The sequence below is a fragment of the Propithecus coquereli genome, unplaced genomic scaffold, assembly GCF_000956105.1.
Source record: "Propithecus coquereli isolate 6110/MARCELLA unplaced genomic scaffold, Pcoq_1.0 Scaffold228, whole genome shotgun sequence".
Taxonomy (NCBI): domain Eukaryota; kingdom Metazoa; phylum Chordata; class Mammalia; order Primates; family Indriidae; genus Propithecus; species Propithecus coquereli.
In genome coordinates, this window is record NW_012147819.1 from 822,704 (window position 1) to 835,173 (window position 12,470).

The following is a 12,470-nucleotide window of genomic DNA, read 5'->3' on the forward strand; positions in this document are numbered from 1 at the left end:
TAGTTAGAATACATATGGCATATATATGTCTTTATAAAAATAAATACCTAAGCTATTGATAGTATTTTGTTTCTCAGACTAGGTAGGTAAGTTAAAGTATTCTAGCACATAATCTTAACTTAAAAAAAAAAAAGAAAAGAACCATCAATGATTCAACGTGTATTAGTATCAGATAGTTAAAGAGTTCCTTGTATGTTTGACATATACACCATATTGTCAAGTACAAGGCTTCTGAATTCTATTTTCTACTCCCCAAAACCTTATTAAATAGAAATTTGTCATTTTTATTTATTTAATCATTATTTACTAGGGAGATTTGCTATCGGACCAAAGACTTTTGCAATTAAACCAAAGATTACTAGTTTTTCATGTTTTATGTTCAAGAGGTATTTCTCCTTCACATACCTTATTATAGTAAAACACATCAGGAAAAGCTAATAATCTTCAGATGTTGTACAATAAATAACTACTTAAGTGATAAAGAGTTAATAAAATTTTCAAGGTCTGCTAAAGAATCATGAAGTCCATCATTCATATCTTGACTTCTAAGAAATTTTTTAAGAGTATCTAAAGCAGTTATTGCGTCATTTTTTGATGGTAACGGGAGTTCAGTTTCTAGAGATCCACCATCATCCTCTTCATCAGAAGTATAAAATCCAGTTTCATCTGATTTACTCTCTTTGGTCAAGACTGTATCGTCACTTGGTGCTGCTTCACATGTCTCCAAATCATCATCCAGTGCAGCATACTCTTCTATAGATAAACCTTCAGGAAATTCCACCCCTGCTCCCAGAGCATCGGCAACCAAATCAACACTAGTAGCCTTTTCTGCTTTTGTTGTGTCACTTTCTTCCTTTTGCAACTTGAATCCTGCCTCTTCATAGCTTTTAACAATAGTCTCTGGGGTTACAGCCCTCCAACATAGATGTAATGTATCAACTGCATCTAGTAGTGAAAATGTAAATTCTTTGCTGCCTTCAACAGAGCTTAAAAATTTCTTAATGAGACAATGTCGATATCTGATTTTAAGGTTTTTAATAACACCTTGTTTCATAGCTATAAATTTAGAAGATAAACATGATGGAAAGAATGCTAACTCAATGGATTTTAGGTTCTTTACCTCTGGATGTGCAGGAAAAGATTCAACAAAAATCACCACTCTTCGTTGCTGGGCTTGAAATTTCTCATCAAGCTTCTGCATCCATTGTTCAAATACATCTGAGGTCATCCATGCCATTCTGTTAGCTTCATAATACACAGGCAATGATTTTATACCTTTGAAACAATGTGGATTTCTGTTTTTTCCAATGATAAGCAAAGGAAGTTTCTCTGAGCCATCCATGTTTGTGCCAACCACCAGAGTGATTCTGTCTTTGCATAACTTTCCAACTGAGCATGTTTCTCCTTTAAATGCAAATGTATTTGTAGGTAACATTCGATAAAGCAGCCCAGTCTCTTTTATATTAAAAACATTTTTAGGATGATAATCATTTAAATAATAAGGAAGTACATTTTGGCACCAGACAGTTGAAGGGTCTACTGATACACCTGTAGCTTCTGCAGGTTGAGCTCTGAATACTAAACCATACCTGGATTTAAAACGATCCAGCCAACCATTACTGCACTTAAAATCATTATGACCCAATTTCTGGGCAAAATCATTAGCTTTTAGACGCAACATTGGTCCATTAACCGGTACATTTAGACACTGAGCAATTCGATACCACCTCATTAATGCCTCTTCCAGATCTGTGTAAAAAGCAGTTCTCAGTCTTTTTCTCTTTGGATCAAATCTTAGAGATTCAAAGGCTTCTAGAACTTTGTCTTTATTCTTCATAATAGAAGACAATGAATTCTTCTTTATTCCATATTCAGCTGCAATCTCTGCTTTTTTCTTGCCACTCTCCACTGCATTTATAATGTCGATCTTTTCCTCAATGGACAGGCTTTTCTTTTTTTTCACTGTTACCGGCAGAGTTGAGGCATCCACAGAAGCTTCTGCCATCTCAGTCAATGCTTATGTAGAGATCTCTCCTCTTATTTCCTGGTGTCTATTTCTTTAATTAAATTTGTTTAACAGTATGATATAGATTGCTCCTTTCAATCCCACCTCATGTATTAAAAGTTGGTAAGTGTCTAATAATCTTATTCTTCAGGAAATTGATGACTATACTTTTTCAAAGCATCTGAAGAAGAAAAATATTATATGCAACTAGAATATTTTAGAAGAAAAACTTCCTTCCTAGAACCTTGTGTAGCTAGCTCAGTTTATAGTTTATTCCAGAGCTCTAGAAGTCAAGCTAAAATAGAAATCTCATTATGTCAAACCTGTCCAGTCCTGCTGATATATTTTTGGAACTTCAGTCCTTTAAGATGATCCATTTTATACATGCACACATTCAACCTTCTATTAATTCTCCACAGAAGTCCTCAGAGATAAGAAGAAAAAATGTTCAGAAATTTTCATGCAAAATGTTACCCATTAATTTCCAAGTCTCTTCATGGTAAAGAAGAAAATGATAGACTCCTCCTAGAACTTGCCAGCAAATATTCTTCTTTGTCTTGAAAAAGTAAAAAAAAAATAAAGAAAAAGAAAGCAGCAATTTTAGTGATATGTCAAGTGAATATCAAAAAGAATATTTATACCAATTATTACGCTCTTAATAATGAAGAGAATGGGAATGTGTTTCTCAAAATATAATAATCAAAGCTTCCAGGAGAAATGCTTACCTCCTGAAGAGCCTCTCTGTGAAAAGCTCTCTGGCTCTGCTCTACGCATTTGAATTCTCACTTGCCTTTTAATACTTTACAATATATAGCTCTGAAATAAATCAGACAAATTTAATCTGTTTTGAAAATGTGGGCCTACCAAAATTAAAGAACTAAAAATGATGCCGGATAGATCCTTGGTGGCTATTTTTTACATGAGGTCACAGACTGCACCCTCTAACTTCTCTAAAAGAAAAACATAGACAGTAGTCACAAGGTTCAACTTTTAATAGCACATGGGAGACAGTGTCTCCTTTATAGAAACTGCTTCACTAACAAATTAAGTGATTGATAATTCCATTTTAAAAAATCTAAATCTCATTCTACCTAAAAGTTTAAAAACCTAGTAACTCTTGTATTCATTTACATAGTAGCCAAATGTACACAGGCCAGAAATACTTGACAAAATTCATAGGAATAAACAAATTATTAAGAGAATATAATGCAGAAAAAGACATAGACTAAGAGTAAAAAGATGAGCAATCATGAGTCTTAACCTCTCAGGACCTCTACTTTCTATCTATTAAAAAAAGGTGCCAGCAGATCAAAATTGAGAAGTGACTCTGCTATTTAGTACTTATGTGATCCTAGGTCATTTACTTACCCATTTGAAGCCTCAGCTTCCTTATATGTAAAATGGGGGTAACTACAGCAGCTACCTCACAGGGTTATTGCATTCACTGACATTCAATGAGATAGTGTAATGCACTTAGCACAGTATTTAGCACCTCAAGAAAGTGCTCAACAAGCGTATGGTGATGATCTCATCATCATTATTGTCGTTCTTATGTCCTTTGGGTGTGTGAATCTACAATTCAAGAAATTTTATAAATCCTACTTGCAAATAGAAGTAAGAATCCCACCTTACATATACATACTGAAAGTAAGTCCTGAGACTTTAAGAGTAGGTTTCTTAAGCCATGAGAACAATCACACGGCCCCATGTGACCTAACTTCTACTTTTCCAGTCAGCACTTCCCTTACCAGAATCTATCATCTTTGGGTCTACTTCAGTCAGGATAACAATAAGCTCATTTGATGAGGGGTGTTACTACTGTGTCAGAGTGCAGGCACTGCATTCCTCTTGATGCGCTTCCAGGTTTCCCAGATGACACATGCCATTTTTGCACAAGATTTTTTTGACAAAACTTTTTGTTATAATTCTTCTGCTTTTGTTGTCCAATTCAAAGTAGCAATTTTTATCACAGGAATTACAACCAGTAAAGGAAGTCTTTTTTTTAAAATTGTTATTGCAAAAGAGAAAATAATAATAATAATAATAATAGCAGCTTAGGGCTTTAGTTTCCAAATGGCTTTACTATCTATATTCCAAAAAACTAAGGAGGAAGGTAAATCTGGATTTCATTGGTTACATAGTCATAACATGGTTAAATGCAGTCCTGAATCTAGGCTTTTTAATGTCAAATCTACATTCTTTTCACTATATTTACAGTATTTTTCAGTCACACTGGTGGGGCCTCCTATTTCCAGTTACACATTCTATGCTCCCAGCACCAAGCCAAGCCAGCATTTCCAATGCCTAATTTTATTTAGAAAAACAAACAAAAAAAAGCAATGTCAGGTCTCCATGGAAGAATAGGCCATTATGAATTCTGTGAACAAAACAGAAACTTTATCCAACTGTTAGAGGGGGCTAATGTTTCTAAGCAATACGATTTGACTATTCAACTGAAAAAAAAAAATCTTACTTGTATATGGGATCTCCCTGTACGTTTTTTTTGCCATCTCCTGAAATCTACAGTTTCAAAATAAAAATTTAAAAAATTGCTCTTATTAAGAAGATATAAACCTTCAGAAATCAAGATAGCAAGAACCAATTTTTTAAGAAAAGACAAAATCAACCAAAATTACTCTCTAAGAGAAAAAAGGCAATCTCTAAACTTCTCCTTTCTTTCTCCCTCCCTCCATCCTCCCTCTCTTCCTTCTGCCTTATTTCATTTGTCAGAAATAAAATCTATCATGTCAAATAACAAGGACTACAGAAAAAGTAATTTGAATTTCCTCTTATCTTGTCCCAGTTAAAGCAATATAATATAATCAGAGATTACTTATTATCTTTTTTTTTTTCTTTTATAGAGTCAGAGTCTTGCTTGATTGCTCAGGCTCTCGCCCAGGCTGGAGTGCAATAGTGCCATCATAGCTCAATATAACCTTGAACTTCTGGGCTCAAGCAATCTTCCTACCTCAGCCTCCCAAGTAGCTGGGACTAAAGGCACGCACCACCATGCCTGCCTAGTTTTTAAATTTTTTTGTAGAGACAGAGTCTCACTATGTTGCCTAGGCTGGTCTCAAACTCCTGGCCTCACACAATCCTCCTGCCTTGGCCTCCCAAGGGGATGGGATTACAGGCATGAGCCACTGTGCCCAGCCATCCCTGATAAAATTGAAAATAGTGATAGCTTTATTTAGGAAGATATTTGTTTTTTTCCTCTGCGTTAACAGTATATATTTTCTTCAAAAACACCAGTCAACACTACAATTTTCCACAGTAAGATATAATATATCTTTATTTCTAAAACAATCACACTTCTAATGCCAAACCAAACAAGCTAGACTTTCTCTCTAGAAAAGAATAAGACACTAATACTGCATGATCAATAAAGCTGACATTCTCCCATCTCCCACAGTATAATACGTGGGATTTTTTTTTTTTGCAGGTAGTAATGGCAGCAGCTAATATTTCTCAGAAGTATCATTCTCTCAATTAAGGACATTAATCATTCTCCCTCTTGAAAATATTACAGCAGAGAAATGCTGAACTACACATTAGGGAATATTTTCTCTATGTCAACAGTAAAGCTGACGAAAAAATAAGAATAGGCAATTCACCAAAAAAGACAATAAACTCCAAATAAAGAAAATAATGGTTAATCCCACTATTAATAAGAGAAATATAAATCTTCTTTTTAAAAAGGAGCTACCTTTCTGTTTTTTGTTTTTGCCTATCAGAATGGCAGTATCTAGTGTTTGCCAGTGTACAGTAACATAAGTTGTTAGGAGGCACATAAATTGGTACAAAGCTTATGGAGGGAAAATTAGCAATATAATACAAAAACCTTAAAAATGTGGATAACTTTTTATCTAGCAAGTCCATATCAAAGATTTTATCCCATAAGAATAATTTCAGATATAAAAATAATTTCTTACAAATGTGATTCGTTTTCTATTGCTATGTAACAAAGTACCATACATTCAGTGGCTTAAAACAACACCCATTTATTATCTCACAGTTCTGTAGATCTGAAGTCCAGGTGGGCTCAACTGGGTCCTCCATTTAGGGTCTCAGAAGGCAGAAACCAAGATGTCAGTCTTATCTGAAGGCTCTGGGGAAGAATTTGCTTCCAAGCTCTATCAGGCTGTTTGCAGAATCCACTTCCTTGCTGTTGTAGGACTGAGGTCCCTAGTTTATTTGCTGTAGCCCTCTTCATTTCAGCAACGGAGAATTTTCCTCCTGTAGAATCTCTTTTACACTCTGAATTTCTTTGACTTCTACCGTCACCAGAGGAAAAAAACTCTGCTTTTAAAGGGCTCATGTGATTAGGTTAGGTCCAGCCAGATTATCTCCTTTTTAATTAACTCAAAGTTAACTGATTAGTAACCTTAATTACATCTGCACAATCCCCTTGCAAGTAACATAGCATAATCATGGGGGTAATATTCCATCATGTTCAGAGGGGAGGAAATCATATGAGGTGAGGGTCATTGGAAGTCATCTCAGAATTCTGCCTACCACACAAGAATGTTCCTCACATTGTTGTTATATAATTATAGGCAAAACTGGAAATCACCTAAATGTACAACAAAAGGGTTAATTAAACAAATTAAGGAATATTTATATTCTGAAATACTATTTAGCCACTGAAGGAGAATATTTACTGATATAAGAAAAATTCCATGATATATTAAGTGGAAAAAGCAAAATACAGAACTATATTTCAACAAATACAACATATACTAAAAATTACATGAGAGCAGAAGCTCATGGCTATTCCTATGGAGCCCACTGCCAGCAAACAGCAGGTTCTCAACAACAATTTGTTAAATAAATGAAGAAATATATATCTATATATATAAAAAGAAAAAAGACATTGACCAAAATGCTGAATGTCCTCTCTAGGTAACTGGATTATGAATAAATTAATTTTTTTCTCTTTATAGTTAAAAACATTTTTACAACTATAATGTTCTACTTTGGCACTAGATTCTTTTTTTAAAAATCAGTATTAGGAAACATAAAGCTGGCATTCTTCCCATTCAGGATTTCTAGGGATAGTAAGTTACTCTCCTTTTATCAGTAGTTCACAGTCCTCTGCAGAGACTCAACCACTTTCCAAACTTAAGCAAGCACTCACTCGTTGTCTTCCACAGATAGCAACTATGTCCACTTAATCCTGCCTGTACCATTACCCCAAGTAGTAGCAGTTGCTGGTATTCTAGAACTTGCCTGGTGTGCTGCAGACAACATATTTCTATAACCCAAGCAAATAGTCAGTTTCCTGGTGCTATGAGAGAATCAAATGAGTCCAAAGTTCAGTTTTACAAAAAGGATCTTATTTATCGTGAGAAACAGCTATGCAGAGACAGTAGTCTAAAGCAGACTAAAATGGGGGCTCAAATTAAGGGCTGTGGGATCAAAGAGGAAGGAAAAATGAATTCTCACAGGGAAGATAAAGAATGGGCTATTATAGAAGTAGCATCTGAACTCAACCATAAGGGATGGATAGGTACATGACAAGTAAAGAGAGATAGAAAAACATTTCCACTAACAAGAATAGAAAGTAAAGCATGGAGAAGGGAAATTACAGGGCAGTTTGAAGAATATTAAACAGTTTTATGTAACTAAAGCTTCATATCAATATTGTTATCTATACCTTTATCTATTAGTTGGCTAAATGAGCACTTTTCCTACAGATATAAAAAAAAGAGAGTATTCATTTAATTGACTATACCCTGTACACACTGGAATGCAAGACCGGGATTAGACCTTGGTAAGCTCTGAATGCCAGGATAAGGAATTATGCTACAAATGCCATTCAAGGTTTTTGACTGGAAGAGCAACAGGATCACATGAGAAACTTTCCCCAGTTACCACAGTAAATTCGTAAGAAAACTTTGCTGCATTTAGAAAGAACTGACTCAGAGCTTTAATATCACTAAGTTCAATAAGTACACAAGTATAGTCTCTACATGGCTGAATGAAGTTGTAATTTTTTTTAAATGTAAGAAGTCCTAGTAACTCACACTGTACACCTTCACTTTGTACCTTACCTATCTGGGGATTTCTTAAAATGTTCCATTCTTCAGTATCCTCTAATGAAGGGTTTGTTTCCCGAGGATTACACTGTGTGATCAGCAACCTAAATCTCTCTCCATGAAATGAGAACTACTGATAAAGAGCAATGAAATTTTTTGAGACATCATCAGAATTCCCATAGAAAAGATCTGAAGGTAGCACCTTCTTCTTTCTCTTGAAAAAATAACATTGATAAGCAGTATACAGTTACTCAACATCTAAATCAGAGATATATGGTTGTTTGCACATTTAATTCATTCAGAAAGGAATAAAAACAATATCCTTTAACCTGTTGCCTCCTTTCCTTCCTGGTCACTAAATAAAAGACAGGCTACTAGAGTTCCTCACAAACTCAGTGAATAAATAGTACTTGATTTTTCAAAAGCTGAATAAACAGCTTTTGAAAGCCAATAGCAGTGCAAAGATAAATGAATAGATTATCTCTGTGTCATAAGTATATATGGCAGGAAGCTATACCCTTTTTTCTTACCTCTCCAAATGTGAATGCCAATTCAGAGAAAAGTAGTAATCTATCCTTCCCAAATATAAAATGAGAAGGTAGAATTCCCCAAGTTCTAGGGCAAAGGAAGGAGGAGAGGGAGGGGAGGAGGCTAGAAGAAGGGAAGAAAGGAAGGAGAAAGAAGGGAAGGAAGGAAAGAAGGAAGGAAGGAAAAGAAAAGAAAAAGAAAGAAAAAAACCCCCAAGTCTCTACCTAAGCAGGGCTAGGTTTAAAATAAGGTCTTTGTTAGTACCAAAAATTTCCCCCAAATCCAAAGAACACTGGCCACTGCTTCCTTTATCCCAAAGGATGTATAGAATTTCACTATTTTCCATCACCAGCTTAAATAGTTTCCAGTGTTTTCTTAGAGCCAGACTGCTTTCTAATTTCCTTTGGGGCAGTAAAAATCATGGAAAAATTAATGCTCTGTATAGCCATGTACAGAGTAATACTAGGGATGAAGATTAATCATGCACAGTACCAAAATCTCACCGAAGAGTATCTAACATGACTAATAGCATCTTTACCAAGCAAAATTGAGCTTTAGTTCCAAGCAGTTCCTATTCCGTCAGAATCTCTATCAAAACCATCAGCAGCTGCCAAGGAAACTATCCAGCTAAAGGCAAACTAAAGCAAGTGCTCACCTTTCTAGAATGAAAAATATACCTCTGAGTCTAATAGTGAAGCTAAGCATCCCCAAATTCAAGAGCCAGCTCAGTTAAGTACTTATTGTCCACATCAATCAAGCACTGCAGAGCAATACCATGCATTTCTTCCAAGTCACCCTTCTGAAACCTTGGGAATAACACTTGTACTTGGCTACTATAATAGTTACTTTAGTTAATAGTTAATATAATAGTTAATAGTTACTTTGTAACTATTAATACTGTGTTCCTACACAATAAGAGCAGTAATTATTCTAGGCTGGAATTCTTTTCTCATAATTGAGAAGGCTAATTCGCTCCAAACCAACAAGATGGCTTTGAAAAGAAAAATCCACTGTAAGTTACAGAACTGAAGTTACAGTTTGAGTGGGATGCCATGCATAGTTGCTCTTTTTCTTTTTTAAACACAGACCCATTTAAGAAAAGAAAGGACTTGTTATACACATATTTATGTTTTGGGATTTCAGCACTCTTTTCATAAATGGTGGTATCCTGGAGATCTCAAACAATACTGTTATTTACGTTTGAAACATTTATGGTATTACAGGTATTTACTATTCACGGATCTGGGGGAGATACCTGTCAGGGATATTTCACTATACTGAAACTCCCCGGAAATTTGTAGAGTTCTGCCTTTGGGCACTCAGTCATTAAAAATATCTTCTCAGCCAGGCACGGTGGCTCACGCCTGTAATCCTAGCACTCTGGGAGGCCGAGGCGGGTGGATCCCTCAAGGTCAGGAGTTCGAGACCAGCCTGAGCAAAAGCGAGACCCCCGTCTCTACTAAAAATAGAAAGAAATTATTTGGACAACTAAAAATCTATATAGAAAAAATTAGCCGGGCATGGTGGCGCATGTCTGTAGTCCCAGCTACTCGGGAGGCTGAGGCAGTAGGATCGCTTAAGCCCAGGGGTGTGAGGTTGCTGTGAGCTAGGCTGACGCCACGGCACTCACTCGAGCCAGGGCAACAGAGTGAGACTCTGTCTCAAAAAAAAAAAAAAAAAAAAAAATCTTCTCAGTTAATGTGACGAGTAAAGGCAAGTTGAGAAGCTTGGTCTAAAAACGGGTAAATCCCACCACGTGCACAGTTACCCTTCGAGTTTCGAAATGGGAGTAAAAATGAGCATCCAAGGCTGTCAAAGGAAAAGCAGTACAGCAGCTCGGAGGAAATGTGTGCGTGGATGGACCAGCTGTATGTACTGTATGTAAATGAACTTCAGGTGTGTGTAGCACCACTGCCGAGCCACACTCTCCCTCCATTCAGTGCTGGAGGTGAGGAAAGTACAGAAGTGCAGGTTGGGGCCTCACTTTAGGAAACTAAGAAGGGCTGAGAGAAGGAATTGTTCAGCGGGTTCTACAGACAGGGCAGTGATCTATTTAAGAAGCAATGGGGCGAGCAAAGAAAAGCAGAGCTCGGTCGTCTGGAAAAAGAAAGAGGAGCAGGAAAGAAAAGTACTGGGATCCACTGTCAGTGAGCGAGTAGAGCAGAAAGTGATCACAAAGACAAAGCAAGTAAAAAGAGCTCACGGGTGCCAGGTATGGGGTCTAGCCTTTTTCAGGGGAGAGGGCTCTCCAGGCACCGGGAAGCGAGAGTGAGGTGCTCGCATCCGGTCCGCTCCCTTATCCCCGCGTTCACTCCACCACCCTCCACCCCACTCCCCGAGGCTGGAATAACCTTCTTCTTGCTCTGCGGTGGCTGAGAAGGAAGCTTTGACTCTTCTGTGGTAACGTGCCAGTGAGCTACGTCCACCTCCACACGCCAGGCACCGGCTCAGAGGCTGTTGCCAGGACGCCTAACCCCTGAGGCCGGGGTGTGTGAACGAAAAAGAAAGGACGCGGAGGGCTCCTGAGGACCTCTGACCACTCAAGATGAGGCCCGAGCGCCCTCCGCAAGCTCCCAGCTCCGGCTGGTGGCCTAGGACCCGCGCACACACCCCTCTGCTATTCGGCCGCGACCGTAGAATTACCCGGGCAACAACACCGCCGGAGCCCCGGATGTGGTTGCTAGGGCAGCAGAGAGAGGGGCGGGGCCAGCCTCCTGGAGAGGGGCGGAGGGAGCCTCGTGGGAGGTGCGCTGGCACCATCGAGACGTGGCTGGGCCAGGCCAGATTGAGGGAGAGAGAGGCCGTCCAGGGCCAAGGACAACGTTACTTCCGGTCCGCTCACTTCCGGCTTCGCTGCTCCTGGTGCTGGTTCTGGAGGCTGGGTTGAGAGGTCGCCGGTCCAAGTGTCCTCGGCGGTTGGTCAGTGTGAGCCTGTGACAGCTGCAGTTGCTTTCCGCCCCCGAAGATCTGAGGTGCGTGGGGGGAGGGGAAGAAGGAAAAGGTCCGGGTCGCGTTTCCGCTCACTTCTTGCCCGAGTTGAGGCGATTTATAGGAGCAGCGGCAGGGATAATCCTCCACTTGAGAGCTGCCGGGTTCCCCCGCAGACAGGTGAGGGCGGAGTTGGCCCGCCGGGGAAGAGGCGGGGGAAAGATGGCTTGAGGTGGTTGGCGGGGCGGACACGTTGCCTCCGGGTTCGTCCTTCTGGACTTTCACAGCGAACTTCTATCCTTAGTCTGTGCCGTATCTACCCAAGGATCATTTTGGTTTTTGACTCTTCATTCCTCCTGTCCCTCTGAGTGTGCCCCCGAAACAGTCGATTGAAGGAGTAGGACCGGCACTTCGAGGGCGGCACCCTCTCGGGAGTGCTCGCACGATCCAGATCGTTTTTGACGAAGTGTCGGAGTGGGCCACCTTCACGTTTGGTGTCCAACCTTTATTTTTCTCCTCCTCTCCCTGCATCCCCCACTTCCTCTCTGCCGTAGCTAGAGGAAGGGAGATAGTGATAGTCCCTCTGAGAGGTTCATCTGTCAGTGGTACAGGGAGGAGCCTTGCCTATGAAATGTCCCAAGTCTGACTGTACTTGAGGACGTCCAAGGAACGCTGGAGTTTTGGAAAGGGACTTTTGCTGTTGTCTTCTGGTCGGTTCTTCTTTGCCAAGTTACTGCTGTTTACGTGTCTAGGAAAAGGAAAGAGGTTTTTTTTTTTTTAAACAGTCCTTAGATGCTAGACGTTTTTCCCTTTTACTTTATTATTACTTTGTTTTGTTTTTGTCTTCCTTTTGAGCTCTTTGATCTTAAAATGTTTGTACTTTACACTTCCTGCAAATCCTTTAGCCACTCTTTCATGATTTCATCCTCTTCCCACTTCGTTTTCTTTTAGATTATATAATTTTTCTAACT

At 38.9% G+C, this 12,470-nt stretch overlaps 2 protein-coding genes across 2 annotated transcripts in view; one reads left to right on the plus strand and one right to left on the minus strand.

Annotated features, from left to right (window-relative positions):
• Window positions 1-360: 360 nt before the first annotated feature.
• Window positions 361-11,178, minus strand: TIGD4 (tigger transposable element derived 4). The gene is made up of 2 exons (XM_012645242.1): window positions 10,923-11,178; window positions 361-2,555 (listed from the first exon to the last, which is right to left on the minus strand). Exon 2 carries the CDS (start codon window positions 2,003-2,005, stop codon window positions 467-469), a length of 1,539 nt encoding a protein of 512 aa, XP_012500696.1. The 5' UTR covers window positions 2,006-2,555; window positions 10,923-11,178; the 3' UTR covers window positions 361-466.
• Window positions 11,179-11,394: 216 nt separating this feature from the next.
• The window catches only part of ARFIP1 (ADP-ribosylation factor interacting protein 1), a 118,298-nt gene continuing 117,222 nt past the window's right edge, over window positions 11,395-12,470 (plus strand). The window contains exon 1 of the mRNA XM_012645264.1: window positions 11,395-11,543. The gene's annotated coding sequence lies outside the window, so the exon portion shown is untranslated. The remainder of the gene's footprint in view (window positions 11,544-12,470) is intronic.